General features: G+C 50.1%; 1 protein-coding gene across 1 annotated transcript in view; it reads right to left on the reverse strand.

Moving 5' to 3' along the window:
- Positions 1 to 9536: 9536 nt before the first annotated feature.
- Positions 9537 to 25763, reverse strand: part of CORO2B (coronin 2B) — a 116157-nt gene continuing 99930 nt past the window's right edge. Inside the window, exons 4-12 of the mRNA XM_087820659.1 lie at positions 19055 to 19204; positions 18302 to 18466; positions 16623 to 16739; positions 16399 to 16503; positions 15749 to 15845; positions 13949 to 14061; positions 13508 to 13598; positions 12931 to 13070; positions 9537 to 11496 (exon numbers count right to left, since the gene is read on the reverse strand). Coding sequence (XP_087676785.1) covers positions 11365 to 11496; positions 12931 to 13070; positions 13508 to 13598; positions 13949 to 14061; positions 15749 to 15845; positions 16399 to 16503; positions 16623 to 16739; positions 18302 to 18466; positions 19055 to 19204 — 1110 coding nt within the window. The 3' untranslated portion in view covers positions 9537 to 11364. The remainder of the gene's footprint in view (positions 11497 to 12930; positions 13071 to 13507; positions 13599 to 13948; positions 14062 to 15748; positions 15846 to 16398; positions 16504 to 16622; positions 16740 to 18301; positions 18467 to 19054; positions 19205 to 25763) is intronic.

Genomic DNA, 25763 nt, shown 5'->3' on the forward strand with positions numbered 1-25763 from the left:
TTTTGAAGACCCAGTGTTCGATGAGATAAGATGAAGAAGCTTTAAATAACATGCATAAGTAACAGATTATTATCCTAAAGGAATTCCCTAACTGCATTAGATTAGCACTGCCCAGAGTTTATGTTGGTCAGGATGCAGTCAGAAAAAAGAAGTTGATGTACTCTCGTGTGGTTGGTTCTTAAATTGTGACTGAAGTTCAATCAATAATAGCCAAATAATATTGACTTCATCCAGAGAGAAGCCGGGAAAAATGTTTATCACCCAGAGAGAAGCCTGGAAAAATGTTTATCATGATGATAGACAAGAATTGGATAGCTAATGGCTTCAGATGTCTATTGTGGTAATCCTAACACCTCAACTCTACATGTGGTAGATATTGTTAAAAAACAAAATTCAACTGAGTAAATTTGAAGATCTAATTGGCTTCACTGAGTGATTCATGAATTGGGCAGCATCCTATCTAGCAACTATAAGGAGGCTCGAAGAGGTTGTATGAAATGGATGGTTTTTATAGGAAGAAAGGTGGGACAGGGAACTATTAAAAGAAAAGAAAGGATTATTTTGGGCAGAGACATCATTTCTTTGGAGGAAGGGTTTCTATCATGCAGACTGCCTCTTTTTCTCTGGGGGACAGAGAGGGCCCACATGACAGATTACCTTACTGGTGCTTGAACAGAAAATTCCAGAGTGCTTGGTTAAGATTATGTGTCTGGGAAGGGAAGATGCTGCAATTAGATGTGCTATTAAATCTAGGATTTGTATCATGGACATTTAGCACAAGTGATACCATTTTCGGTTCTGTGCTTTTCTCTTTAACTGTTTGAACCCCCATCTTACAAGGTAAGAAAACCCCTTTCTCCAAGGCTTCTATGAATTCCCTGGACTTATAAATCTGTGTCACTTCTGGCTCTAAATATCTTTCTTTGCTTTCTTGTGGCTACACCTTTATCTCTATTCCAGAATTGCCTCCAAAGTTGAACACAGCCCTTTCTCTTTGATGTCCCATAACCCTGCTCCCACAAGGTAGTTTTGTGTAATAGACGTTTATTGGAGATCTGGGGGAATGGATTACATTGTAAAGAGGGGTGGATTGCAGAATTGCAGTCCAGAGATCTGTTATTAAAAAGCTTCCCCAATTTTCTTACCCACTAGGGTTTTAGTCTCTGACCACGTTGCTTAGTTTTCCTTTTTTCCTCTCTCCTCTGTTCTTCCTGAATCCTAAATTCTTGTTCATTTCTTAGGTGGAGCAATTAAGCTATCTTTGGCTTTTCCTCCCCACCCATGTCCTCAAAGCCTCACCTTCTATCCCAAGGGGCCTATCAAGGTATTTTCCTAAACAATGACACTTCCTTTCCTAAAAGGAACTCTGGTGCCAGCTGATAAAACAATAACTTCTCTTATCTGCCATAACAATAACAAGGTTGCCAAATCATGTTTATTCTTTGGGAGATTGGACATTAGTTGAGTCTTCTGGCCAATGGGAAAAGAAACTGGTCCTCACTCCTAGTAATTTAGGTTTCCAGCTATTATGTCATTAGATTTGATGCTCACAAGTTTGGGAGAAAAAACAGGTAATTCTGATGAGCCCATTTTATGAGGGGCAAAAGTGGAGTTTAGAAATGTTCACTGACTGTACAAATGCGCTTCTGAGTTGAAACTTGAACCCAGGTCTCAGCTCATTCAATTCCGTTTCTCTTGAGAGTTTTCATGAAAACAGAAAATGTCCCTTGTTTGTTAGTCAAGTGAGCTGTTTTGAGAATGAACTTGGTGCCCCTGTGCAGAAGGTCAAAAGAGACATGGGCTATTTGGAGATAAGTTTTACATAAGTGCTGGAGGAAAAGATAAGCTGTCAGCAAATGCTTTTCTGTGTTGAGATTGAAATGTTATCCCCCCAAGATAACTATCTTGAGGCTGTTAGGAACGGCTAAGGCTAGGGAGGAATCCTGTAGGGCTGCTGGGACCCACCTCTCAAGGCCTTTCTCTGCCAGGGACGCCAAATCCTCTCCTCTCACATCCATACCCTATCCTCTTTCAAGGTCTACTTTCTGCTCCCAAGCATCCTCTGGAAAGCCATCCCCGACAGCCACAGGACCGCATCTCTCTCTCCTGGGAATCCCATTGGCCATTACTCTCTGCTTTGCACCATGAGTGTGTTCTAGATCAGTGACTTTCAAAATTGGTTGATTGTGAGCCACAGTGAAAAACACATATTTTACCCTGTATCTCAGCACACAAACACCACCCTCTCCCTCTCTCCCACATACAGAGCAATACGCACATGTATGTTACTGAACAAAGTTTCATACACAGATATTTGCCCTTATTTTGTGTGATGGACACTTTCTTTCCTATTCTACTGAATTCTATTCTATTCTATTAAAAAACTGCTAGTTGCAACTCACAAAATCAATTTCATAACCCCTAAGAATAATTATTCCTTTAAACTCTCTGCAACTCAGAGTGTGGTATTTTATTACATACTGTGGGAAAGGTGTCCCACATCTCCTCCTTACTGCTTCTGATTTTTGAGTTCAGTCCCCTTCATATGTCACCTGAATACTACCAGAAACTCCTCATCAGGATTCTTGCCCTTAGTCTCTCTCTCTCTTTTCCATCTTTCCCATGAATTGTTCTCAAATTCAAATTTCATTTGATCATTCTGATGCTTAAAAACCTCCTGAGGCTTTCCATTACTTAAAAGTGCATTCCAAATAAATAGCCTAAGTATAAGATCCTTTGTAGACTGTCCACTGGCCACCTCTTCCTTGGTTTCAGCAACTCAGGGCCTTTGTGACTTCATCGCCATCCACACCACGCCAGCTGTCCTCAGTGACTTTACTCATGCGGTTCCCTGACTGGAATGACTCTCCCTTCTCTGGTGCAAAATTGCTTTCACTCCAAGAACTCAGGTTACTAGAAAGAAGGAAATCCTGCCATTTGTGACAGCATGGACTTTGGGGGCTTTATGCTTAGTGAGATAAGCCAGACAGAGAAAGACAAAAATGGCATGAGAGCACTTCTATGTGTAATCTTAAAAAGCCCAACTTGTGGAAACAGCAAATAGAATAATGGTTACCAGAGATTGGGGCGGGGAGGGGGGAGGTTGGGGAGATGTTGGTCAAAGGCTACAACCTGTGATAAGTATGTTCTGGAGATCTAATGCACAGCATAGTGATCGCACGCAGCACTGTAATACATACTTCAAAAGTGCTAAGAAACCAGATCTTAAATGTTCTCAGCACAAAAAAGAAATGCTAATTATGAGACAGAATGAAGGTGTTAGCTAATACTATGGTGATCATCACACTGCAACATAGAAATGTATCAAATCAACATGTTAGACACCTTAAACTTACATAATGTTATGTATCACTTATATCTCAATAAATAAAAACTACAACTCTGGTTGCCTATCACCATGAGGTCTTCCTCTGTCTTCTGTTTGGTTGTTCCTATATATGGCTCTGACACAGTACTTACTATACTGGATTGTAATTATTCATTCAAACATCTGCATCCCTCAGCAAACTCAAGGTCAGTGACTTGTGTATCTCAATCTGTTCAATATCCCTGGCGCCTAATAGAATGTCATTGTCCAACAGATGTTAATCGGAAATCAGCAAAAGAACACTGTTTTTCAGTTCCATATCATTAATTAAATTTCTCCCATTTTATATGATCTTAGTCTCTCTGGCCATTTTAATGATCCAGTTACATACTGTGTGTGTGTGTGTGTGTGTGCGTGTGCGTGTGCACGCACACGTGTTCATGTGCACATGTGTGCATATTGAGGGGAGGGTGGAGAGAGTGGATTTTGGAAATAACAGTTTATCTGTAGTTCCTGATGCATACTGTCTCCACCCCAGCCAGAAGTATTTATTGCCCGAGGGAACATCAGTATTTTGAGAGCTGAAATTTTTAAAAAGTCATGGCTGAGACAATAGTCTTGAAATCCAAGAGTTTTGACTTGAAGAAGAGAAAGGGCTCAATGCCAGAGAAAGCAGGTCACAGGGTTTATGCCACAAACAGCAGACTGAGGCAAGGAGAGGTGAAGAACCAGTGTACCCTGTTCCTCCATAGGCAAGATTAGGAAGTGGGGCCACTTGGGGTGGAGGGGGAGGAGGTCAGTGGGTGGGAGCAGACCTAGAGGGATCAGGGAAGGCCAAGTCAGCCTCAAGTGGGTCCAGGGGAAACTGAGCCAAGGTCCCAGTGTAAATCTGTTGCCACCTCTGCTTGTGCAGGGATCCCTGTGAGCTGTGCACCTCAGTGGTGCGGAGCTGGGAGCCTCCTGTCAGAACCCTACCTGTCAAGTAACCAACAGAAGTGACACCTGGCCAGAGTCTGCTCACCCCATCCAACTACCCCTGTGGGTGTGGGGGCACAAGGCCAGAGGGGCAGTGGTGATGGGGGAAGAAAAGTCCTAGTACCCATACCTGGTGAACTGAACAGAACAAGCCTGAGGTTCCAACCCAAGGGGAACAGTTGGGGGCAAATCCTAAGCTTTTCCATGTCTTTGGAATATCTTTAAAACTAAAGATATTCCTCTCTTATTGAAAAAGATTGTTTATTATAGAAAAATGCAGCTATTAAGAATAGAATTAATCTGTTACCCCACCCTCCTGAGATAACCACTGCTAATCACCTCAGTCTTGCACACATTTTCTCTGCACTGCACAGAATTTTAATTGTAAAGCAGAGTGGAACCTCTTTGAGAGCAAGAACCACGTCTTGTTTATTTCCTTAGTCCCAGCACCTAAGATAATACCTGGTGTAGAAAAGGCACTTGATAAAATAGCTTTTGAATGAAAACTGTCTCCAATCTTCCAGTAGGCAAAGGGGGTAAAATTAGCCACTTACAAGATCATTGCAGATGATTTAGCCAAAGGACAAACAAATGTGCGAGGGGTTGGTGGGGGACAAGTCAGGGTGGGAGACTCCGGGGTGGGTGGGGGACTTTCACATGACAGTGCCAAGCAGCCCCAAGGGGCAACCAGGTCTTTCCGTGATAAATAACACAAGGTTTCTAAGAACGCCCTTCCTGTCAGCAAGTCCAAAGGACACTTGCTAAGCAGGGTGCTGCCAGCATCCTCTGAGGGCCCCTGTTGGGGGTGGCGCTGGTTTAAGAGAGGGAGAAAGCCTGCCTACCTCTGCCGGGGCCCATCTGTTGGCAGAGGGAGGCTCATCTCCCATCCCAGCTCCGGTTCCATGCCGGGGCGCTCCCCCCCGCCCCTCTCCTCAGGCCCCGACGCCCCTGACCAAAGACGTCCATTCCGCAGTCTGCCCTGGCCGCCGCCCCCCCCGCCCCCTGGGCTACCCCTCACCGGCTCCGCCCGGCTCCTGGCCTCGGCGCTGCCCTCAAACCCTTTCCCCTCGCGGCTGCCAGAGGGCGGTGTCCATTCCTGCTGCAGGTCCTTCCTTGGCTCCCCGTCTAGGATTCAGGGCTCCCGAGGCCTGGCCGCGGCCCCTCTTCCTCTGTCCCCGGGGTTGTATCCGTTCCTCGGACGCCGATCCTGTTTCTCTCATCAGGAACTTCCCGGCCAGGCCACCGAGCGGACTGGGGCAGCTGCGCGACCGCGACTCCCGCGCCGGCTCCTCCCCGCGCCTTCCCTCCCCTCCCCTTCGCTCCCCTCCCCTCCCCTCCCCTTCGCTCCCCTCCCCTCCCCTCCCCTCCCCTCCCCTCCCCTCCCCTCCCCTCCCCTTCCCTTCCCTTCCCTTCCCTTCCCTTCCCTTCCCTTCCCTTCCCTTCCCTTCCCTTCCCTTCCCTTCCCTTCGCTCCCCTCCCCTCCCCTCCCCTCCCCTTCCCTTCCCTTCGCTCCCCTCCCCTTCCCTTCCCTTCCCTCCCCTTCGCTCCCCTCCCCTCCCCTTCGCTCCCCTCCCCTTCCTTTCCCTCCCCTCCCCTCCCCTCCCCTTCCCTCCCCTCCCCTTCCCTTCCCTTCGCTCCCCTCCCCTTCCCTTCCCTCCCCTTCGCTCCCCTCCCCTCCCCTTCCCTTCGCTCCCCTCCCCTTCCTTTCCCTCCCCTCCCTCCCCTCCCTCCCCTCCCCTCCCCTCCCCTCCCTCCCCTCCCCTCCCCTCCCCTGGAGCTCCCCGCTTTTCCTTCTGCCGCCTCCTGGGCCCCTAGCCCAACAGAACTGCTCACTCTTAAGGCTCCTCCCTATCATTGTCCCTTGGAGGGGAAGCTCAAGGTGACAGGACAGGTCAAGGGCTGGGCTGGGACACGAACCTAGATCCAGTAGCAGCCTCTTTCCAACTATTCAGGGCAGGCGCCCCCCCCCCCCCCAAGGCGGTCAGGTGAGCGCCCCCGTCTGGTCGCTCCTTGGAAACGGGCGGGATGGGCGGCCGCCCCTTTTTGAGGCTCCCTTTGGGGCGTTTCACATCTGGCTACCCTGTGTGCCTGCTTTGCCACGAGGCCCTGGTGCCTCTGGTTGGCTCATTAGTTCTGGGGTGGGGTGGCAGGTGGCAGAAGAGGCCCAGTTTAGGAAAAATGGGCTTGGTAGGAAGGCCATAATCTGCCACCTGCTGGCTGGATTCAAGCTCCTGGCAAACTCTTCCTGGTCTTTGAATCTCACTGTGACCTTGAAACCTGGGATCTCTGACCTCACTTCCCTCCTCCCACTTGGGCCTCTCCTTTTCATTGTCCCTGTTTCCTTCACTCAGTCAGTTAGCCCTGTTCACATAAGCACTCCAATCCCAGGGATCTGAGTATGAAGAGGGCTCCTGCAAGGACAATGCTTAACCCAAAAGGATTATGGGCCAATGGGTGTGTGTGTGTGTGTGTGTGAGAGAGAGAGAGAGAGAGAGAGAGAGATTGATTGATTGATTCCAGGCAGTGTGACAGCCAAGTATAAGGGAGAAGCCTTGGAACAGGAGCTTCCTACAACTCCTCAGACCGGACCCTGTATGTGTTCACTTTGTCTCTAAGGAAGGCTGACCCGTTTGTGTTTGTTACCGAATGAAAACTCCAAAGAAAGTCAGGCTGCAGGTTGTTCCCAAATAGAAACAAACATGCACAGAATACAAGGAGCTTCTGCCAACAGCCAGACAGGGCCCTCTTCCCTCCCTGCGCCACAGGCCTGCAGTCCCCAGGCTGGCAAACCCAGCGGAGAAGGGGAGGGATGTAGCCATGCTTCCTGTGGTCGAGGGAAGTGTCTGCCCCGGCTCCATGCAGCAAGGCTGAGGGTGGTGGCCCTGCGTGTAGGGGGTGTTTTCAGTATGAGGTCATTTCCCTCAGTGAAGAAGCAGCCACGTTCTGCACGGTCCACTGGCAGTCTGGGATGTTTGCCCAGGATCAGGAGAGAGTCTAAAAATGCCCAAGTCCATCTCGGGATCTCAGGACACTGGCTGGATGAGAACCTGGGAGTCAGCAAATCCCACAAGTGCCTACTCCATGCTGAACCAAGCAGAGGGTGAAGCTCATTCTAGCCCCAAGGGCTCTTCGTCTTGTTAGGTGACATGATGCTATGGATTGACCACTGACCAGAGCCCCTCAAAGGCAGGTCTGATTCTTTCCTGTCTCTGGGTTCCCAGCACCTAGTACTGAGTAGACCCAGCTACTCTAGGGTGTTAGACTGAGTTGAAAATCCAAGTAGGTGCTGGGTGGTAGGACAAGGAGTTCTATGCATGCCCAGGAAGGACCTCTCCATAGAAGAAAAGGGTCTGGAGTTTAGCCTATGTCCTCACTGGAGAAAAGAGGGAGCAAGTGCCTACCTGGTGGGGAACATGGCAGTAAGAACAGGTTCAAAGAGCCAGAGGGGACTTGCTGTTCTCCACTATGACAATAATGCAATGTGGTTGGCCGAGCCATCACTGGCAGCAGGATCAGCATGACAGACTAGGCATAATATATTGTAGTATATGAAGAACTAAAAGACACACAGACAGCCAATGGGGAGTTGTCCCTACTTAATGCACGCAGTTGAGAAAACAGGCTACTTGGGGGAAAATCACATTTGACCCTGACCTTGGACAATTTGCCATGAGTAATGATTAAAGAGCTGCCCAGTTAAGCTCAGAACTGGGGATTGGGTGGGATAGAGACACACATGAAACAGATCACCTGGTCCATTTACCTGATCCTTGGGCCCAGGTGGAGTAGGATTTGGGGGGTATGTGTGGAGAAGCTTTAGTCAAGGAATTAGCTCCGTCTTCCTCAGCATCCCAGGAGAAGCTTATGAAGGCCAGACTCTCAATGACTGTAGCAATTCTTTCAAGCTCAGGACTTTGTGAATTGATCTAAAGCAGAAACTCCTGGAGTGTCTTTGTCAAATTCATGTTTAGCAAAAGTACTTTTCTGCACTAAACCCTGGAGGAAGCCGTCCTGCTACTTCCCTTCTCCTGATGTGGTTTTCCTTTACACTGCTTGTGCCAGACAATGGGTGGGTCTTGGGGATTTGTCCCATTCTCCTAACTGCTGGTATAATAGAAACTTATGGTAGACCAGGAAGTGACTCTAAAAGGGGCTTGCCCCCTCATTTTAGAGATGGAGAAAGTGAGGCCCAGAGAGAAGTGAATTACTCAATGTCATGCACCCAGTTAGAGGCACAGCTGGGTGTGGAGCAACCCCTCCCAGTTTCCGGTGTCTTGCCCACTGCTCCTCTGCAGCCCTTATTCATTTCCTCTCCAGCTCTCTTTTCTAAGGCTTTTATTGCTTTCTTCTGGCTCTCCTGTGTTTTTCTGTGGTGTCCATACTGTTACATGCCTGCCCACTTTGCAGCCTGACAACTCTGCTCCATGACAACCCTGGCTGGGTGACAGATGAGGGTGTCCCAGTGGCTGGCAGCCCCTGCTCAACATCCCTTGTCTATGATAGGCCCCAGTCCTCCCCGCAAGACAGACTCGGCCCAGCACTGACTGGCTGGAGACTAGGAGCTCGTCCCTTCTCTGGTTCTGGGCTCATAAAATACGCATCCCTTGTATGTCTTCCACACTATACCAGCTGAGTGCCTTGAGCATGTCACTATTCTGGACCTGACTGCTTTCTTGAAAATGGGAATAATATTAGAATGTACCTAGAGCTGCTGTTAATGAAGAGTCGAGTACGTGGAGCATTGCTTTGTAAACTGTGTATCATTTCAGTGTAAAATGTGAATGCCCCGGATCTCAACACAAGGCTGACACGAAGCAGATGCCTACTGAGTAACTGTAGAACAGTGGTTCTCAACTGGGGGCTATTTTGACACCCCAGGGGGAGACATTGGGGGATATCTAGAGATATTTTTATTTATCACAACTGTGTCGGGGTTGCTATGGCATCTGATCGTGGAGGCCAGGGACACTGCTAAACATCTTACACTGCCCAGGACAGCCCCCACAGCAAAACATTATCTGATTCCAAATGTCAATAGTGCTGAGGTTCAGAAGCCTTGCTGAGGTGAATGAAAGTGTGAAACTATATCCATAGGTACAGATGTGGTTTGTTGTTCCAGAAAGGCAAAGGAGCTGTGGCTGGGGAGTTGGCCATCAAGATACTGTGGTAACCAAGAGCAGGAATCACCCAAATTTAAGTGAAATGGCCATGCCCAGGTTTGATAAGTTGAAAACATTTTATTTCAATTCTATCCTTGGGAGGCAGCATAAATAATCACAGAAGACCACAAAGGTCAATGGGGAAGAAAAAAAGCTCAAGAAGTATGGTGGGGAGGAGATGAGAGCTAACACTGTCTAGCTGCAAGGGGTTGGAGGAGAGGAGACCCTGCTTTAGCTGGCCGAGAGGGTGTGGAAGATTCTTGGAGGAACATCCAGGGGTCAGAGGGCTTCCCATGCCCAGGTCACCTGGAGGGGCTAAGGGAGCCCTGACCTCTGTGGATGGATGTTCTGCAGGGTGGCCCTGGGAAAAGCAGGTATGGAGCACAATGTGTCTAGTAGGTCCTAGCTAATGAGAGAGAGGGGTGGGCACCCATTTCTTGATTCCCAGGCCAGATCTCACCCCAAAACTGTGACTTTTCTGAGAAGAGCAGTGTTTATGGACACTGTGAGCAGTGGGAAATGGAGAAAAGGAGAGAAAAAAAAAGAAAATGAGTGGAAGACCAGCTGAAATGTGGCGCCTCAGAGTCCTGTGACCTCAGGCCCCTTCCCAGTTTCTTCACCTGCAGAATGGAAAGAGTGCTCCCTACCTCCTGGAGCTGATGGGAGACTCAAATGGGATCCGATGTGTCAAAGACCTGTGTAAACTTTAAAGTGCTATGCCGACGTGAGGGACTGTGGTCATTCTACAAGCATAAGGCTGAAAGTGGCTGAGATAATAGTGGCGAGAGACACACGCAGAGTTTCATCCACCCCTTGAAGCAAACAGATTCCTGCTCTGCCTTCTCCAGGCCCCAGCTCTACCCTCCTCAGCCTCAGCTTCCAGGAGGAAGAGGCCTCATCTCAGAGGGAGTCCTCTGGGGGGGGGAGGGCAGGGCATGGGGGCCAGGGAGATGGAGGGGCACTGAGTGTGAGGGGCCTCAACTGGGCAGTGTGACACATTGGCACTCCTGGTGCTGGGCAGACAGTAGAAGTGGCTTCCAGTTTTCATTCTCCACAGAGACTTGGGCACTGGTGAAGCCCCAGGGATTGGCATCTTGATGCAGTGGGAAGGGCCCTGGCCTGGAGTCGACACCCTAAATCCTGGGTCCACTGTTGACCTGTTGGGTGACTTAGTAAGTCATTTTGTCAATGCAACCCTCAGTTCTGTCATTTGTTAAATGGGAACACTATTCCCTACCCTGCCTGCTTCACAAATTAAATGGGAAACGGGTATTGCAAGAGCTTTGAAGAGAATCATGGGAAGGCAAGGGGTCATTATGGCCTTGGCGAGCAATCCTCTTAATTCCCTGAAGACAAGAGAGTGGGGGCAAGAGACAGAAAGGAGAGGGGCTGCTTTCAACCCTTGTCAGGTGAATCTGGCTTCCAAGGCTGCAGAGGGAGGAAGAACAGGTGATGCCTGCCATCCAGCCCTTACAGTGTGGTCTATCAGGGATGCTGTGAGCCCCAGCAGAGGGTGCCGAGATGTCCTGGCAGCAGCCTCCTTTGCAAGGGAAATGTTCCAGTTCTAAGTCTACTGGGGTCCTGGTTTCCTCCTCTGCTCCTTGGGCCATTGAGGGCACCCCTCAGAGAATCCGTGGTCTTTGCCCAGCAGAGGGGAAGTGGAGGCTCTTGGGGTGGCAGGAAAAAGGGCTGCCAGCGGTGGGTCTCCAGGAGAGGCTGGGGGCTCTTATTAGCATGAGGTCAAAAGGTCAAAGATCAGCTTCCAGTTCTTGAGATGGCAGGTGGGGTCCTCAGGCTCTCCCCCAGCTCCCATCCTGGCTCTGTCCCTGGGGTCACGGGATAAGGGGAAGTTAAGGGACGAGTAGAAACAACGGAGAGACCAGAAAGCAGCCCCACCGAGAGCTAATAGTTCTTCGGGCTGTTACGCAAGTTCTTCAGTTCCAGCTGGAGCTGCCGAATGCGGATGTCCTTCTGCGCCAGCTCCTCTTTCAACCGCCGAATCTCGTCCTGCTGCCGGAAGAACATTCGGAGGAGCTGGGTGGACGAAGAGAGGGCCACAGAGGGCCAGGGGAGCCAGGAGAAAGGAGGTGAGAAGGTGATTTCCTGAGCGGGTCCCCTCTCCAGACCCCCCCTCGGCTCCCCATAGCAGCCTCCGCCTTCCTCCCCCAGACCTTCCACTGCTCCCACCCTGTGGTGTCCCAGCTGACTGATGTCACCACAGCTCTGCCTTCTCCAGACTCAGCTCAAGGCTCTTACTTTCTCCTGTGAAGTAGGAAAAAAACAATAGACCTGCCCGGGGCCTGATTCAGGATCCCTGAGCAAGGGGTGAGTCCAGGCCATTTTTCCAAACATCTCACACCTAATACGTTTAGCTCCATTCTGGATGGAAACCTTTCTAAAATGTTTGCTTCAGGAGGCTCAGGATACAGAATGGAATCCAGCGTTTTTTCCTGCTGACATGGAACTATCACAGGTTCACCAAAGTCTGCACTGGGCATTGATCCATTTGCTGGCATGCAGCTCTGGATGACACTTCACACCCTCTTGAGAGACCTTGAGTCTCAGGCACCCACAGAAGCTAAGAGATAATGAATGTTTGTGGGTTTAAGTCACTAAGTTTTGGGATTGTTTCATGGCAATAGATAACTAATACAGTAGTTAGCCTCTTTGAGCACTTAATAAGAGCTCAGGCTAGTGTTAGACACTTCAAGATGATCCCTTTCATGCTCACAACATTTCCTATTTCTGTTTTGCCATGAGGAAATGGACTTAGAAAGGTCAAGAAACTTGCTGAGGCACAGCCAGGGAATGGGAGAGCCAGGATTCAAACACACATGGGTCTATGCAGCCATCTCTACCTCGGCTGCATCAAGCCAAGTAACTGGCACACTGTAGGAGTTCTGCAGGTCCTGGCTGAGCTACACTACTGGCACCAGAGACTGAAGGTGTGGTTGGAAAGGGAAGCCTTTGGGGGCAGGGACAAGGCCCAGCTATGGTTGCTCCTGAATACTTCCATTGCAAATGGTACAAAGAGCATTTCCATAAACATCCAACATCTTCACAAAACAGGAAATTGTCAGGTCTCATTAGTACTGCAACGCCAGGAAGGAAGGCAGTGCTATAATGCACGAGACTGGCTTTCCTCTGTGAGCCAGGAATTTATATCTCCTGTAACACCAAATGACAGCAACATTCTGGAGTGGATTCCAGAGGAGACTGCCAATCCACAGTAACTGTGTGGGTTAGTGAATTCGAGGGTTGGGGGAGGGGCATCCAATCCCTATGATATCTCAGCCTCTATTTACTGGGGTCAGAGGCAATGGAAGCCAACAGCAGGCAACTTATGGTGTTTGTCACAGAAAGAAAAAGGCCCCAGAATGGAGCTGGCTTACATCCCGAAGCCCATAATTGAAATGTAAAGGTCTCACTCTTCCAGGGCCTGTGGGGGTAATAACTTATGTTCCTTACCTCATTCTCTGTCCTGGGTGGGACATTTTCTAATAAATCTATTCCATTGACCACAACGCTCTTCTTTTCTTTGATGGGAGCCTTAAATACCATTTTCGAGGACTTCTTATAGCCTTCTTTCAAAGACATCAGCACGGGATCTGAGAAAGGCAAGGGACATGTTCTCACTGACAGTGGATGGACTGCCTCGTGATGGTCTTTCATTTACCACCTGCCTGACTGTTGGTCAAGTGTGAGGGGAAGTTCCAACAGGAGGATGTGTGAGGGGAACGGGGTGAGCCAGACCAAAGGCAAAGCTTGCATAGTCTTAGCTTCTTTTTTTTAAAAAAATGTGTTTTTTTTATTGATTTCAGAGAGAGAAAGGGAGAGGGAAAGAGGCAGAAACATCAATGATGAGAGTCATTGACCGGCTGCTTTCTGCACACCTCCTACTGGGGATGAGCTCGAAACCTGGGCATGTGCCCTGATTAGGAATTGAACCGTGACCTCTTGGTTCATGGGTTGATGCTCAACCACTGAACCACACCGCCCGGGCCTCTTCGCCTCTTTTTTGAAGCCTACCCCTTGCAGTACTTACCTCGGTTGATGCCTCCTAGCCATTCATCGGGAGTCAGGGCTGGCTCTGTGCCTGGCGTCATGGGGTAAATGTCTTCCTGGTAGGAATCTGACTGTAGAGGGGGGAGCAGAAGAGGGAACAGATGGGGGGCTGCTGAGAAAACCCCTGCTCTCCAGCCAGACTTTTCTCCTTGCTGACTTCCAACCATGCTACCTGTTTTCCTGCCTCCAAGCCTTTGCACTCACAGTGTCTCCGGCTTGGAATTCCCACTCTGAGTTTGTTAGCAAACAAAACTGTCCCACCTTGGAATGTCCTCCATTCCCCACCCCAAACTGGGACTGAAGACTCCAGTCCATAGGAAAAGGGCTCCTTTTTCCAGGCTCCTCCAGGCTTATAGTCAGCGGAGAGCAAGCTAGGATTCTATAGAGGGGGCCCTCGGGAGTCCCGCCCAGCCCCACTCACCCTCCGGGGCACGATCATGGAGATGGGCTCGATCAGGCCCTTGAGAGTCACCAGCTTGTAGAAGCGGAACACCTCGCAAGCCGACACATCCAGCCCGTGCTTGGGCATGACCCCTGCGGACAGGCACACGTGGCTCCCTAGGGTCCAGGGGATTCCCCCCTTGGTGTCCCTCCTCCCTGATGTCCCTAGCCAGGGGAAAGGCCCCAGTGGTGGGCACTAGATGTGGAGCAATGACCCATGCTGAGGGCAGTGGGTGGGCTGAGGGTTTCTTGAGTCAGCTCTGTCTCTGGATGGTGACTTCTCACATAAGCCCTGTGGGCCAGACCTGCCCCACCAAAGTGCATGCTTTAGAATTGGGGCCTTTTAGAACTGGAAGGGGCTGCAGAAATATTGGGATCTAATCTATTTTTTTATAGATGAGACTCTTGAGGGGTAGAAGGGAAGGGGCCTGCCCAAGGTCACAGAGTATTGTCACAATGTAGGCCACAGAGCCCGTCACCTTCTGAAATGAGCTGGCTTCCTGAAGTGTCTGTGCCCCCCGTCCTCAGAGAGGAAGGAGGAAAACCTTTTCCCATGCACCCTTGAGGTTTAAACGCAGCCTGTATGCTATTCTGTCGTAGTCTTCGAGGACAGAGAGCATGTGCGTGTGTACGTGTGTGCATGTACTGTCTGTGTGTGTGCATTAGCCACACTGTCCCTAACAGCCACACCCACTGATCATCTCCTGAGGGAGCAGTGCAGTGTGGTGTTAGGAACACAAGCTTGGGGTCGGAGAGACCCGGGTTCGAATCCTGCCTCTGTCCCTCTTTATGGCTAGGACAAATCAGGACCTCTCTGAGCTTCAGGCTCCTTGGCTGGTTAGCAGTCAGGGAGCTGAGTGTGAAGATGCTCATTAACTGCTCGGCACGGTGACGGGCTCAGATAACATTAGTTTCTTCCTCCATGACGCGAGCATGAGTTAAGGTTCTACTTCTCCTCACCTCGGATGGAAGGCTGCTCTTCCAGAAAGGGGATTCCAGGAGTGGAGGGAAGCGACGTAACGGTACCCAAGTGCGACTTGGAGCCAGCAGACTGGCTCTGCCACTTAAGAGCTACATGGCCTGCCTGGGGTGAGCTACTAAGCCACTCTGAACCTCCCAAATGCCCGGCTCATGTACATGCTCCGCAGAGGCCACAGGTGAGGATGAGGAATGGTTACCGTGGCTCCTCCCGCTGCCTCCGCTCCGCCCCAGGTCCTGCTGACTCTGCTTTCTACACACCTCCTGGATTCATTCTCTTCTCCCCACTGGCATGCTGTCCCCCCAGTTACCATCCTTTCTTGCCCAGACGTCCACAGTGGTCTCCTAACTGGTCTCTTTGCCTCCTTCCTGCCCTTTCAAAAATCCATGCTCCTGAATCCACTCACCCCACAGAAGCCAGAGCAATCTTCAACCAGACCTTCAGATCACACCCCACTGTCCCATCTCCCACTCACCCGCCCAAGGAAAAGAAAACCCTCCACTGTCAGAGCCATGTTGGGCTTCAGTTTCCCCGTCTGCAAATGGAAATGAGGACACTGTGCACCCCCCTGGGGGCTGCTGATGAGCGGAGATGGCGGAGGATGGCAAACACCACGGTCAGGCAGCGGAAGACCAGCAGGCTGACCTTCACAGGGCAGCACCTGTAGGTTCTGTTCTGACTTCCCATGATCTGTGGCCTTCTGTGTCTGATATTTTATTGGAGGTGGGGGTAACCAATGAGCCAAATGTCCAGTCTCCTGTTCTACAGCCTAACAGCCAAGGCAGCTTCTTGATCCCTTACCAAGGCCTTTCTGCGGGGCCGGGGAGCGGAACTCCATGAGGTAACTCAGGTAGGGCTTCTCCGTGCTGATCTCATAGTACCGGATGTTTCCATCTCCCTGCGGACAAGGAGAGGGGGAAGTGAGGAAGGCGGGAGGGGGGGAGTAAGCCCTGGTCCGGGGGTCTGCTGAAGAGAGCCTCTGTTGTGCCTCAAAGGTGGTCAAAAACCAGAGAGACCTGGTCTCCAGGCCCCTGGTGGGCCTGCCACAAGGGTCTTGCTGGGTGTGGTGCTGCTGGTGGTGTGTGTGTGTGTGTGTGTGTGTAGATAGCTTTTCTGACAAACAAGGCCACATTTGTCAGAGATCTCCTGGCAGGGGCCTCAAAGTCCATCATTAGTCACAGTCCTCTACACTTCAATCTCTGATCCTTATACCAACATAAAACTCTCTCCAACCCACCTCTGAAGGAATTCTCAGTCATTGACACTTCAGTAAGAATAAGTGTCAGACTTGAGGGTAGGTTTCAGTGGAAGAGAGTGAGACCCAGGTTGGGTTAGGGGAAGGCCAGAGAGGTGAGGCTGGCTCTTCTTAGGGATGTGGGTAAGGAGCAAGGGCCGAATGGGGTCAGGGGTCTCCCACAGGCTGCCCCGGTCCCTCCCCCACCCTCTACTACCTTTCCAGCCAGGTAGAGCATGTGGGTGTCGGCGTCATAGAAGGGGAACAGGAGGCCGGAGAGCCCGTCAATTTCCTCCTCAATCAGAGGCATGGATAGGTCCTCCTGCGGGAGGGGGCAGTATCAGCCTGTGTCCAGGAAGGGTGGTATCTCACTTCTCAAACTCCTGCAAAGCCCCAGAGCTACAACCCTTTTATGTCACACCCGGCCTCCCTGCAGCTGACCTGGTCCCAGAGGGCAATCTGTCTTGTGTTCCACCTGGAGACCCCTGTCGTGAGCAGCCGCTTCATGTTCCCCAGGAACACCACCCGGTTCACTCTGTGGTTTTTGCAGTTGGCTTCCTGGGGGAACAGAGAGAGACCATCAGCCAGGGTCCCAGATACTGGGATCCTGTTGTAGGCTCTTGGTGGCCCCCAGGAGATATATCCATGTCTTAATCCCTGGAACCTGTGAATGTTTCCTTATTTGGAAAAGGGGACTTTGCACATGTAATTTTAAGTTAAGGTCCTTGAGATAGGGGGATCCCCTACATTATCCAAATGGGCCCTAAATGCTATCACAAGAGCCTTATAACAGGCGGAGGGAGATTCCACAGACACAGAGAAGAGAAGGTGATATGGAGGCAGAGCTTGGAATGATGTGACCACAAGCCAAGGAAGCCAGCAGTCACCAGAAGCTGGAGGAGGCAAGAAAGGATTCTCCCCTCAAGGCTCTGGAGGGAGTGTGGCCCTGCTGACACCTCAATGTCAGAATTCTGGCCCCCAGGACTGGGAGAGAATCCATTTCTGTTGTGTAAGCTACTCATGCGTGGTAATTTGTTATAGCAGCCCCAGGAAACAAATGCAGGTGCTGAGGAATAGTGGAGTCCTGAGACTGGGAAGCCAGGCCTCTCTGCCATGTCCCAGAGTGGGTGGGAGACAGGGGATGGGGGAGCTAACAGTGACCAAGCCCAGAATAGGGCCTGCAATGTGCCAGGTGCTCTCATCAGGCTTCTCTTTTAACCTGCACAGCAATACCTACTGGCAAGAATCTCTGAGGATGAGGAACCCAGGGCTCAGGAGGACAGGGGACTCATGCTGGTTTGCTGTTTGATGACTCACTTCACCAGGGGTTCCTACTAAGCCATCCTGCCTCCTCTCCTGCCTCCCGGATCATGACACTTCCTTTTCCTCCTAACACACGACAGTCCTCTGACAGGATGAGTCAGCATAAGTAGAACCCAGGCTGGCATCACTTGCTCTGGATTTTAGTTCCAAGTTCTGCCAAAGAGGGACCCGAGAGGAGCCCCTCACCCTCTCTGGGTTTGTGTCCAGGGCTGTGAGGTGGAGGCTGGGTTCTCTGCTCTCTGGCACATTTTCTGCTCTGCTCCATCTGGCTGGGTTTGGATTTTAGCTCCATGACTGTGACATTCAAGTCTCTGACCCTCTCCAAGGCTCAGTGTTCCCATGTGTGAAATGGAAAGAGGACTAGTACCCACCTCAGAGGACTGTCATGAGGACTAAAAGAGGGAACGATGTGGAGCCCATGGCCCCCTACATGCCACTCATCGAGCTCTGAGTAAATGCTGGTTAATACTAGTGATGCTAATGACTAGAATAATTATCTGTAGAAATAGTAGCAGGTGACTTTCTGGCCTCACACTATTGGACTCTTCTTAGATAAACACAACCAGGTTACCATCAATCCTTTCTCGTGTAGTAGGCAAGTCTCAAATTTAATCCAAATTTTCCATCCCACTTAGTGACTGGCATGCTTTAGGTGCCCAGGACAGACGGGATGGCCAACAGAGGTGCAGGCCAGGTACATGAGAGAGGGGAGCTGGCTCGGCCTTTCCCAGGCCTGGCTGAAAGCTGAGTCCCAGGCCCCAATACTTTCCCTTCCACTCAAAAAAGTGGGGCTTCACCTGCAGAACGCGGCCGGAGCGGGGCTCGATCACGCGCAGTTTCTTGTCTTTGCAGGTGGTGGTGAGCAGGCTGCCGTCCGTGTTGAAGGACATGCAGAGGATCACGTCTGAGTGGCAGTCGATCATCTTCACGGGCTCACCCACGTCCAGGTTCCAGATGAGGACCTGGGAGAACAGACGTGCAGGAGTTGGGGTCAGACCTGCTGCTGCTGTCACTGGGCACCTGTCCCCAGTCTGTACCCAATGGTCCTGGGAGAGATGCCCTGTGTGGGGTGGGGTGTGCTGAGATGCAGGACGGTGCCCCTGAGCTCTATATCAAAGGCGGGTGTGTCCCTATCTCACAAATCCAGCCTGGACTCAGTTTCCACAACAGGCAAGAAGGATGAATGCTCCTCGCCAGGCTCCAGTGGCTGGCACACTTCTCCTGAGGGCAGGCCTGGGGGTGGGGGCTGAGGCTCCATTCTCTTCCCTCTGGAGGCCCTGGTTGCTCTTCTTTCCCTACCAGGAGCGTGTGGACATAGAGTGGCATTCACCTCCAGTCCATCAGCACCAGAGAAGGCAGTACAGATGCCTCCAGCCTCTGTGCACCCCAGGAATGGTGGGGTGCACAGAAGATGCTCAGTTGTGTGTAGTGAATGAATAAATGAATGGATGAGACAATACCACGCTCAGGAAAGTCACAGCGCTTCCTACAGGCACCCAAAGATGCCCTTCTCTCCCCCTCCCCATCTCCACTGCCACCAGGCTGCCCACCTTGTAGTCATAGCCGGCACTGAACAGGATGTTGTTGGTGGTGGGGTGCCACTCGACCAGCCCCACACGCCGGCTGTGCCCATGCAGCTCCAGGAGAGCCTCTGTCATGCTCCGCTTCAGGCCGCCCTCGGGGATCTCCCAGATCCGCACCTGCAGAGGGAACAGAGGCCTAGGCTGGGTGGGCCAGGCCAGGAGGCCCCACGCCTCTCCTCCCACACCAGGCTTCTGAGAGCGGCGTGGTGAGGCACCTCATGGCCAGGGTGGTGGGCAGAGCTGACTGAGGCCTGGGGGGAGGTTTGAGGGTGTGATTAGAGAGAAAAGAGGCCATCTCCTCCTCTCTCCCTTTGGGAGGGTCTTCTCTGAGAAGTCTCTGCAACCTTGGCAACTACAATCACTGGCATGTTATGGATGTTGAGCAGCTCTGAGCCAGAGTTGAATTAAAGAGCCTATCTCTGCTTCCCTTCCCACATCCTTCTAACGGTTTGCCTTTAGCCCCAGGTCCTCTGTTTGTACCATATGGCCTTGTCCCCCATTCTGTCCCCCAAATAGGATGGACACCTGAGCAGAGGGAAACCTTTCTGAGAGGCTAGGAAGTCCAGAGTCTCTCCCAAGATATAAAAAACCAAGGGGCAAAGATTCTGATTAGATGTTGGAGCCTGAGCTGAAAGGATGGGCAGAGCCTGCAGGCAGCTGCTATTTCCAGGCTTATGGATGCTGACAGAGAAGCAGAAAATGATAATCTGCAGAGAGGAGGAGGGGCTCACAGAGAAGCAGAGAAAAGAGACCAGGTGGCCCCAGAGGGAGGGAAACTGAGAGTTTCTCTGCAATCTTTGAATACCCCTCTCCCCTCCCATTATTCACACCAGCCCTGGTGCGCTTGTTTTTAAAGCCAGACAGGCTCTGCAAAGTTTCAACCATTTCATGTAGAGATGGGGGAAATCTTTGCCTGGCCTTGCCTACCGGCAGAATAAAATGAGATACTGCTTGTAGAAGTTGGTAAACTGTAAAGTTCTCTAAAGAACTAAGGGATTATAAATCTTGTTCTAATTGTTGTTGTTATCATCATTAATGCTATTTATTATGCTCTGACTGGTGAAGAGGAAAGAACACATGTGACTACAACTGAGGACACCTTTAAAACAAACCTTTTGAAAATCTGAACTCCACCCTTGCTAGTAGGGAGAAAAACAAGAAAAACAGCTCTGAGATTCCATTTATAATTTTCTAAAGTAGCCAACCTAAAGAACTGGTGTTGGCGGGTTATGTTGTAAGCTTAATTGGTGTTGGTAGTGTTATACATCAGTCATCTTTTGGAAGCAATTTGGCCATCTTTAGTGGAAACTGTGAAGACATTTATATTGTATTATTTGACTTAGTAATTTCACCCTTAAAATCCAATATAAGCAAAAATCTCTATGCATGAATATGCTCATTGTAACATCATTTATACAGAACATTTAGAAACACCCTAAATGACCAACACGAGGAGAACAATTTAATGTCATCAGTATGGAATATTAGCTATTCGATCATGATTCTGAAGCATGTTAAATAAAGCCAGTCTCAGGCAATTTCAAGAACAGGGGAGTAAGGCTGGGAACTGGGGCACCCTGAAGGGAATTCCCTTGGCAAGCTTCTCTTCTTGGCGTTTTCCCCTCAGACTATAGAAGTGAGTATTTCCCACACGTGTGTTCCCCTGAAGACCCGGACACGGGGCCTTTGGGGAGAGAAAGGCAGGTCGAATCAAGGATTGGGGTCACCCTTAGGTGTATCATTCTCAGTTTCAAAAACACACTAGAGAAAAAGTTTATAATCAGGGGACAGTTGAATGTTTTCCCATCCTCGCTGTCATCTCCTTTGGTTACTTCAGCTCTCCAGCAAAGTCCAGCGCTCCCAAACAGCCCTGCACTGGGGGAGGGAGGCAACATAAAGGGGGCCCAGCAGGCGCCATGGTCCTTTCTCCAAAGGCCCTGTGTGAGGGCCCCTGGGATGAGGTCTGATTTGGAAATGGAGTGGGGACCCAGGTGGACAACTCAGTGGTTACCAATAAGACATACTCCTTGTGTCCCCAAATGTACTAGAGGAAAGTGACCCTTGAAGAGAGGAAATTAATGTTTGGGTTACACACACACACACACACACACACACACACGCTTTTCTTTTTCACCCAAAGGGATACTATTATACATGTACTTCTACAACTTGCTTTTCTCATGTAACAGCAGATAGCGGGCATCTTTCCGCACCGCTACATAGGATCCACCTTATCATTTTAAGTTGCCAGAGGGACATCTGCTGGGTGACTGTGCCATGATGGATTTCATCAACCTCTAATAATGAACACCTGGCTTCTGCCCGCTTTTTTCACTATCACAATCCATTCTCTGATGAACGGCCCTGTAACACAGGTTTGTGCATGGGTGTGAGTACTCCTGCAGGACACATGCCTAGAAGTGTTTCATTATAGTTTCTGTAAAACTGTTCCCAAAGCTGTTCCAGTTTCACCAGCAGAGTCTGCTTCTTTCCCGAGTTCTCTAAACTCTATCTTCAGAACTGGAGTTTTGCCCTTGGATCAAAAGTTGTTTGGACTTGCATTTCTTTGATTCTTAGAGATACTGGCGTCTCCCCCCCCCCCCCCCCCCCCCCCGTTATTGGCCATCCCTGTGTGCACTTGGGAAGCTTGAGAAGCTTTCAGACTCAAGAGGATGAGACTTTAAGGGGCAGAACGACGGGCCAGTGTGGAAGCGTTTGGGGCAAAGGATTCTGTCTATGGATACCTCATATTGTCTCTCTTTTTTAAAATCCTCACCTGAGGATATGCTTTTATTGATTTTTAGAGAGAGGAAGGGAGAGAGAGACACACACACAGAGAAACATTAATGTGAGAGAGAAACATCAATCGGTTGCCTCCCATATGCTCCTTGACCAGGGATCAAACCTGCAACCTTTTGGTGTATGAGATGACGCTCCAACCAACTGAGTCATCCAGTCAGGACCCTCATTCTGTCTCTTGAGGACAGTGGACAAGCAGGTACACACATGAACACCAAGTCACTCAGCACGTGTTGACTGAGGCAGGAAAGTGGTCTCTGGCCTTTGAGGAAGATCTTTGAAACAGAGACGAGCCTCATTACTTCCACGCACCCGCTAGGAGAAGCCCTTGTGGGCCAGTGGGATGGGTGCCGAGCTTGCCCTTGCCTGCCCTGGAGCGGCCTACAAAGGGGCTGACACAGAGCTGGGGGACCTCGAATCCAGTCTTGGGGTGATGCAGTGGGAGGGGAGGGGAGAAGCAGGGTTAAAAAAGGGGATGTCGACCCAGGTTTGAAAAGACAGGTTGGGGGTGTAGGGAAGGCTGGGGACACAGAAAAACCGCCAGTGTGCATAGGTTCGGACACAGTGGGTGGGAAGACTGCAGGCAAGTGGGCCCGGCTGGTGTGCAGCAGCTGGCAGGGGGCAGAGGAGGCTGGAGGCCGCGTGAGTCACACCCGGGCACCAAGGCCCAAAGGAGCACTGCTTCGGTGGCGTCTCAGGAAAAAACCTCTTCCCAGAACAGCCTAACTCCTGAGCAGCCAGGTAATCAAAGCGTCCCTGGGTTGTGTCACATAACAGGTTAAGACAGAGACACGGGGGAAGCTGTGAAGTGAGGGTCCACTGAGGCTCTAATCTCACTAACTAGTTGGATGACCTTGAATAAGGCAGTTACCCTCCCTGAGGCTCACGCTCCTTCTCTAGACGAACTGAGACATGTGCACCTTTTAGAGGTGTGTGGGTTAAAGTGAACTGGGCTCAGATCCTTGTGGGTCTGAGGCTTTGTTGGTGTGACAGCTCTGCCCAGAAACCTAGGGGCTAAGCCAAGGGGATGGGGAGGGCAGGCCCTGTCTGTGCCCAGGCTCAGCCCCTGGACTGGATCCAAGTCCTGAGGGGTGAAGGGCTGCAAGGGAGAAGCCAAGGGCGGTTTTCACCAATAACTGCTGGAGTAGCATACCAGGCAGGGCTCAGGGACCCTGTTGGAAAATGTCCCACAGAAAGGGAAAGAGGCCCCTTGCTTTATCCCCATTTGTTATCAGCCACTTCCCTCCCTGCGCCCCGGTTTTCTCATGTGCACACTGAGAGAGTATAAGTTAATCTTTCAAACTTTTCTGCTGTTGACACCATTGAATGTATCCCTGTGGGGGAGAGACTAACTCTGATCCACAGCTACAGCTAACAGTTGGTGCCACATGCTGTAGAAGCTAAGAGAAGGAATTGAGGGTCACAGTGGGCCTAGTAGCTGGAAAAGGAATTCCAATCCCTTAGTATTCAAGGGATTTGATGGAGGAAAAGAGTGAATGGGGGAGGGTAAAATGCTGTGGATCTTCCCAGAAGTTGCTCTAGGAGGTTACTTCAATTCAACAGGAAACCCAGTAGGGTCTGCCAAACCAGATTTCTGGAAGGAAGGGGAGGGGGAAAGTGGCAAAAGCATTCTCTCCAGCAAGCCAGCTGTGCCTGGGACTGTCCCCTTCATAAGTCCCTGGGTCAGAGCCCTATTTATCTCAGATACAGTCATCCAACAAAATATGTTCAGCCCCTCCCTGTGCCACACCCTTTAGACACCAGGGTATTATGGTCCTTGGTCTCAAGTAGCTCAAAGTCTTGTGGGGGAGACAGCAGACACCTGCAGACAAGGCTAAGGCAAGACAGCTGATAAGGACTATTAATAAAGCTACAAAACCAGTGACTGTGTGCGTGGGAGAGGGAGCAGCTGGCCAACAAAGAGAGAGCTCTGTGGTCTGATGCGCTCCTTTGAAATCTGGGCTCCAAACGTATTGGCTATGAGACTTCAGCCACGTTACTTAGCCTCTCTCAGCCTCAGTCTTCCCATCTGTGAGAATAATTATACCTCTGATTATAATTGCTATGAAGACTAAAGATAAAATATATGCCCTACCAAGCAGATTACTAAGCACTTAGTATGTAAGAATGCTTGCTTAATATTAATTAAGGATCATATACAAGTTTTATATAGGTATACATTTATGTATTTATTTTTGTATAGGTCAAATTTTAGATGTGATTTATATTTTTCATGTATACTTTGTCTCCCCTGTGTAGTCAAAGTATATGGTATAAAGTTTGTCTCCATTTTACAGAATGCAGCATACATTTTCTCTTTAAAATTATTTTGTGATTATGAAGGTGTCTGCTTTTGACAAATTGAGGGTCATGGCTGCAGGTGACTTAGGGCCAGGGTCTAGTGAGAGCCTACTCGGTGCCTTTGACAACACTGTTCCTGAAGGAAAGATGTTCTGTTTAGGGGATCTGCTCTTTACACAGCTACTGCAAAGAGACAGTAGCTATTGTCTGTCTATATCTGTGGTACAGGGGCTCAGAGAAGGAGCTGAAGTTCACAGTGGTCCTATGTAGCTGGGAGAAGGTATAGATATAGATTCCAACTACTTAGTATTTACTTTTAAAAAACTCTATTTGGAACAGTGTGGAGAGAAACAGGAAAGCATATGATATGGTTTCTGCCCTCTGGAAGCATCCAATTTAGCTATACTACATTACAGTCACTGACCCCAGGATGTCTAGCCAACCACTCCACAGATACAACGCCTGGAGCCGAGATCACAGCCACTCTCATGTCTTCTGCACCAAGAAGAGAGAAATGATGAGGGTCTTATGCAGAGCCAGGAGGCCCCCGGAACTCCCGCCTCCCCATTTCTTGCCAATTGTTCTGTTTACTACTAGAAAATGAGTTTATCGTCAGTCACCTAAACAAGAGGTAGAATCTCAAAGTCTACGTTAATGTTGATATCTTCTGATCACTTAACTGCTTCCCAATGTGAGAGACAAGTCACTTCAAACCCAGGGAGGTGAGAGAGGCCCAGAGGGAAGCATGTTTGGGCATCTCCCACTGAGAGACCATGATGCGGCTGCTAGAGGATTCATTGAAATGGTAAATGTGGAGCTGGACACATGGAAGGATCCATGCTACCTATTATTATTATTTATTATTATTATTAACGATTATTCTTACACAGATAAGGAAATAAGGCATAGAGAGGTTAGGAAACCTACCCGGGGTTGCACAGCTAGGAAGGGAGAAGCTGGGATTCAAACTCAGGATTGGAGTCAGGCAAACTACCCTGTTCCTCTCTTCTGCATCCCTGCCCTTGCCCAATCCCTTCCTTCTCTCCTGGCTGGAATGTGACAACCTGTGTCTGTCTTGCTGATCTATTCTGGGAGAAAAGATGCAGCTCCCTGGCCCCAAGTATCTAGAAATCACCCTCCTTGGGGCACAGACAACCAGTGAGGCTTCCCACTGGATGGTCAACTCCTCATATAGGCGTAGGGTCTTTTCATCCTTGCCCTGTCTCCAGGGTAAGGAACAGTGCCTGACATATAACAGGCACCAAGGCAGACCTATTGGATGAATGAATCACTAGAAGAACCTGAGAAAACCCAGAGGCCATCAGCAGGTTCAGCAATGAGTCACGCCTGATTCGGGGCGAGCGGGTTGGCCCTTACTCTGGCTGGTGGTGAGCTGGACAGATGGGAAATCACCCCTCTCGTCCTGGTTTGGAAGAGAGGCTTGGTGGGGGAGAGGGGTGGATTTCTTTCCTGGATTTTGAGGCTCAGCACTCAGCTTAGTCCTTTTTGGAAACCAGTGATGCAAGGCCTATTTGGGGGCTCAACGAGCAGAACGAGATGTAGTAGAAAGAGCATT

The sequence above is a fragment of the Miniopterus natalensis genome, chromosome 1 (genome assembly GCF_054644295.1).
Source record: "Miniopterus natalensis isolate mMinNat1 chromosome 1, mMinNat1.hap1, whole genome shotgun sequence".
NCBI lineage: Eukaryota > Metazoa > Chordata > Mammalia > Chiroptera > Miniopteridae > Miniopterus > Miniopterus natalensis.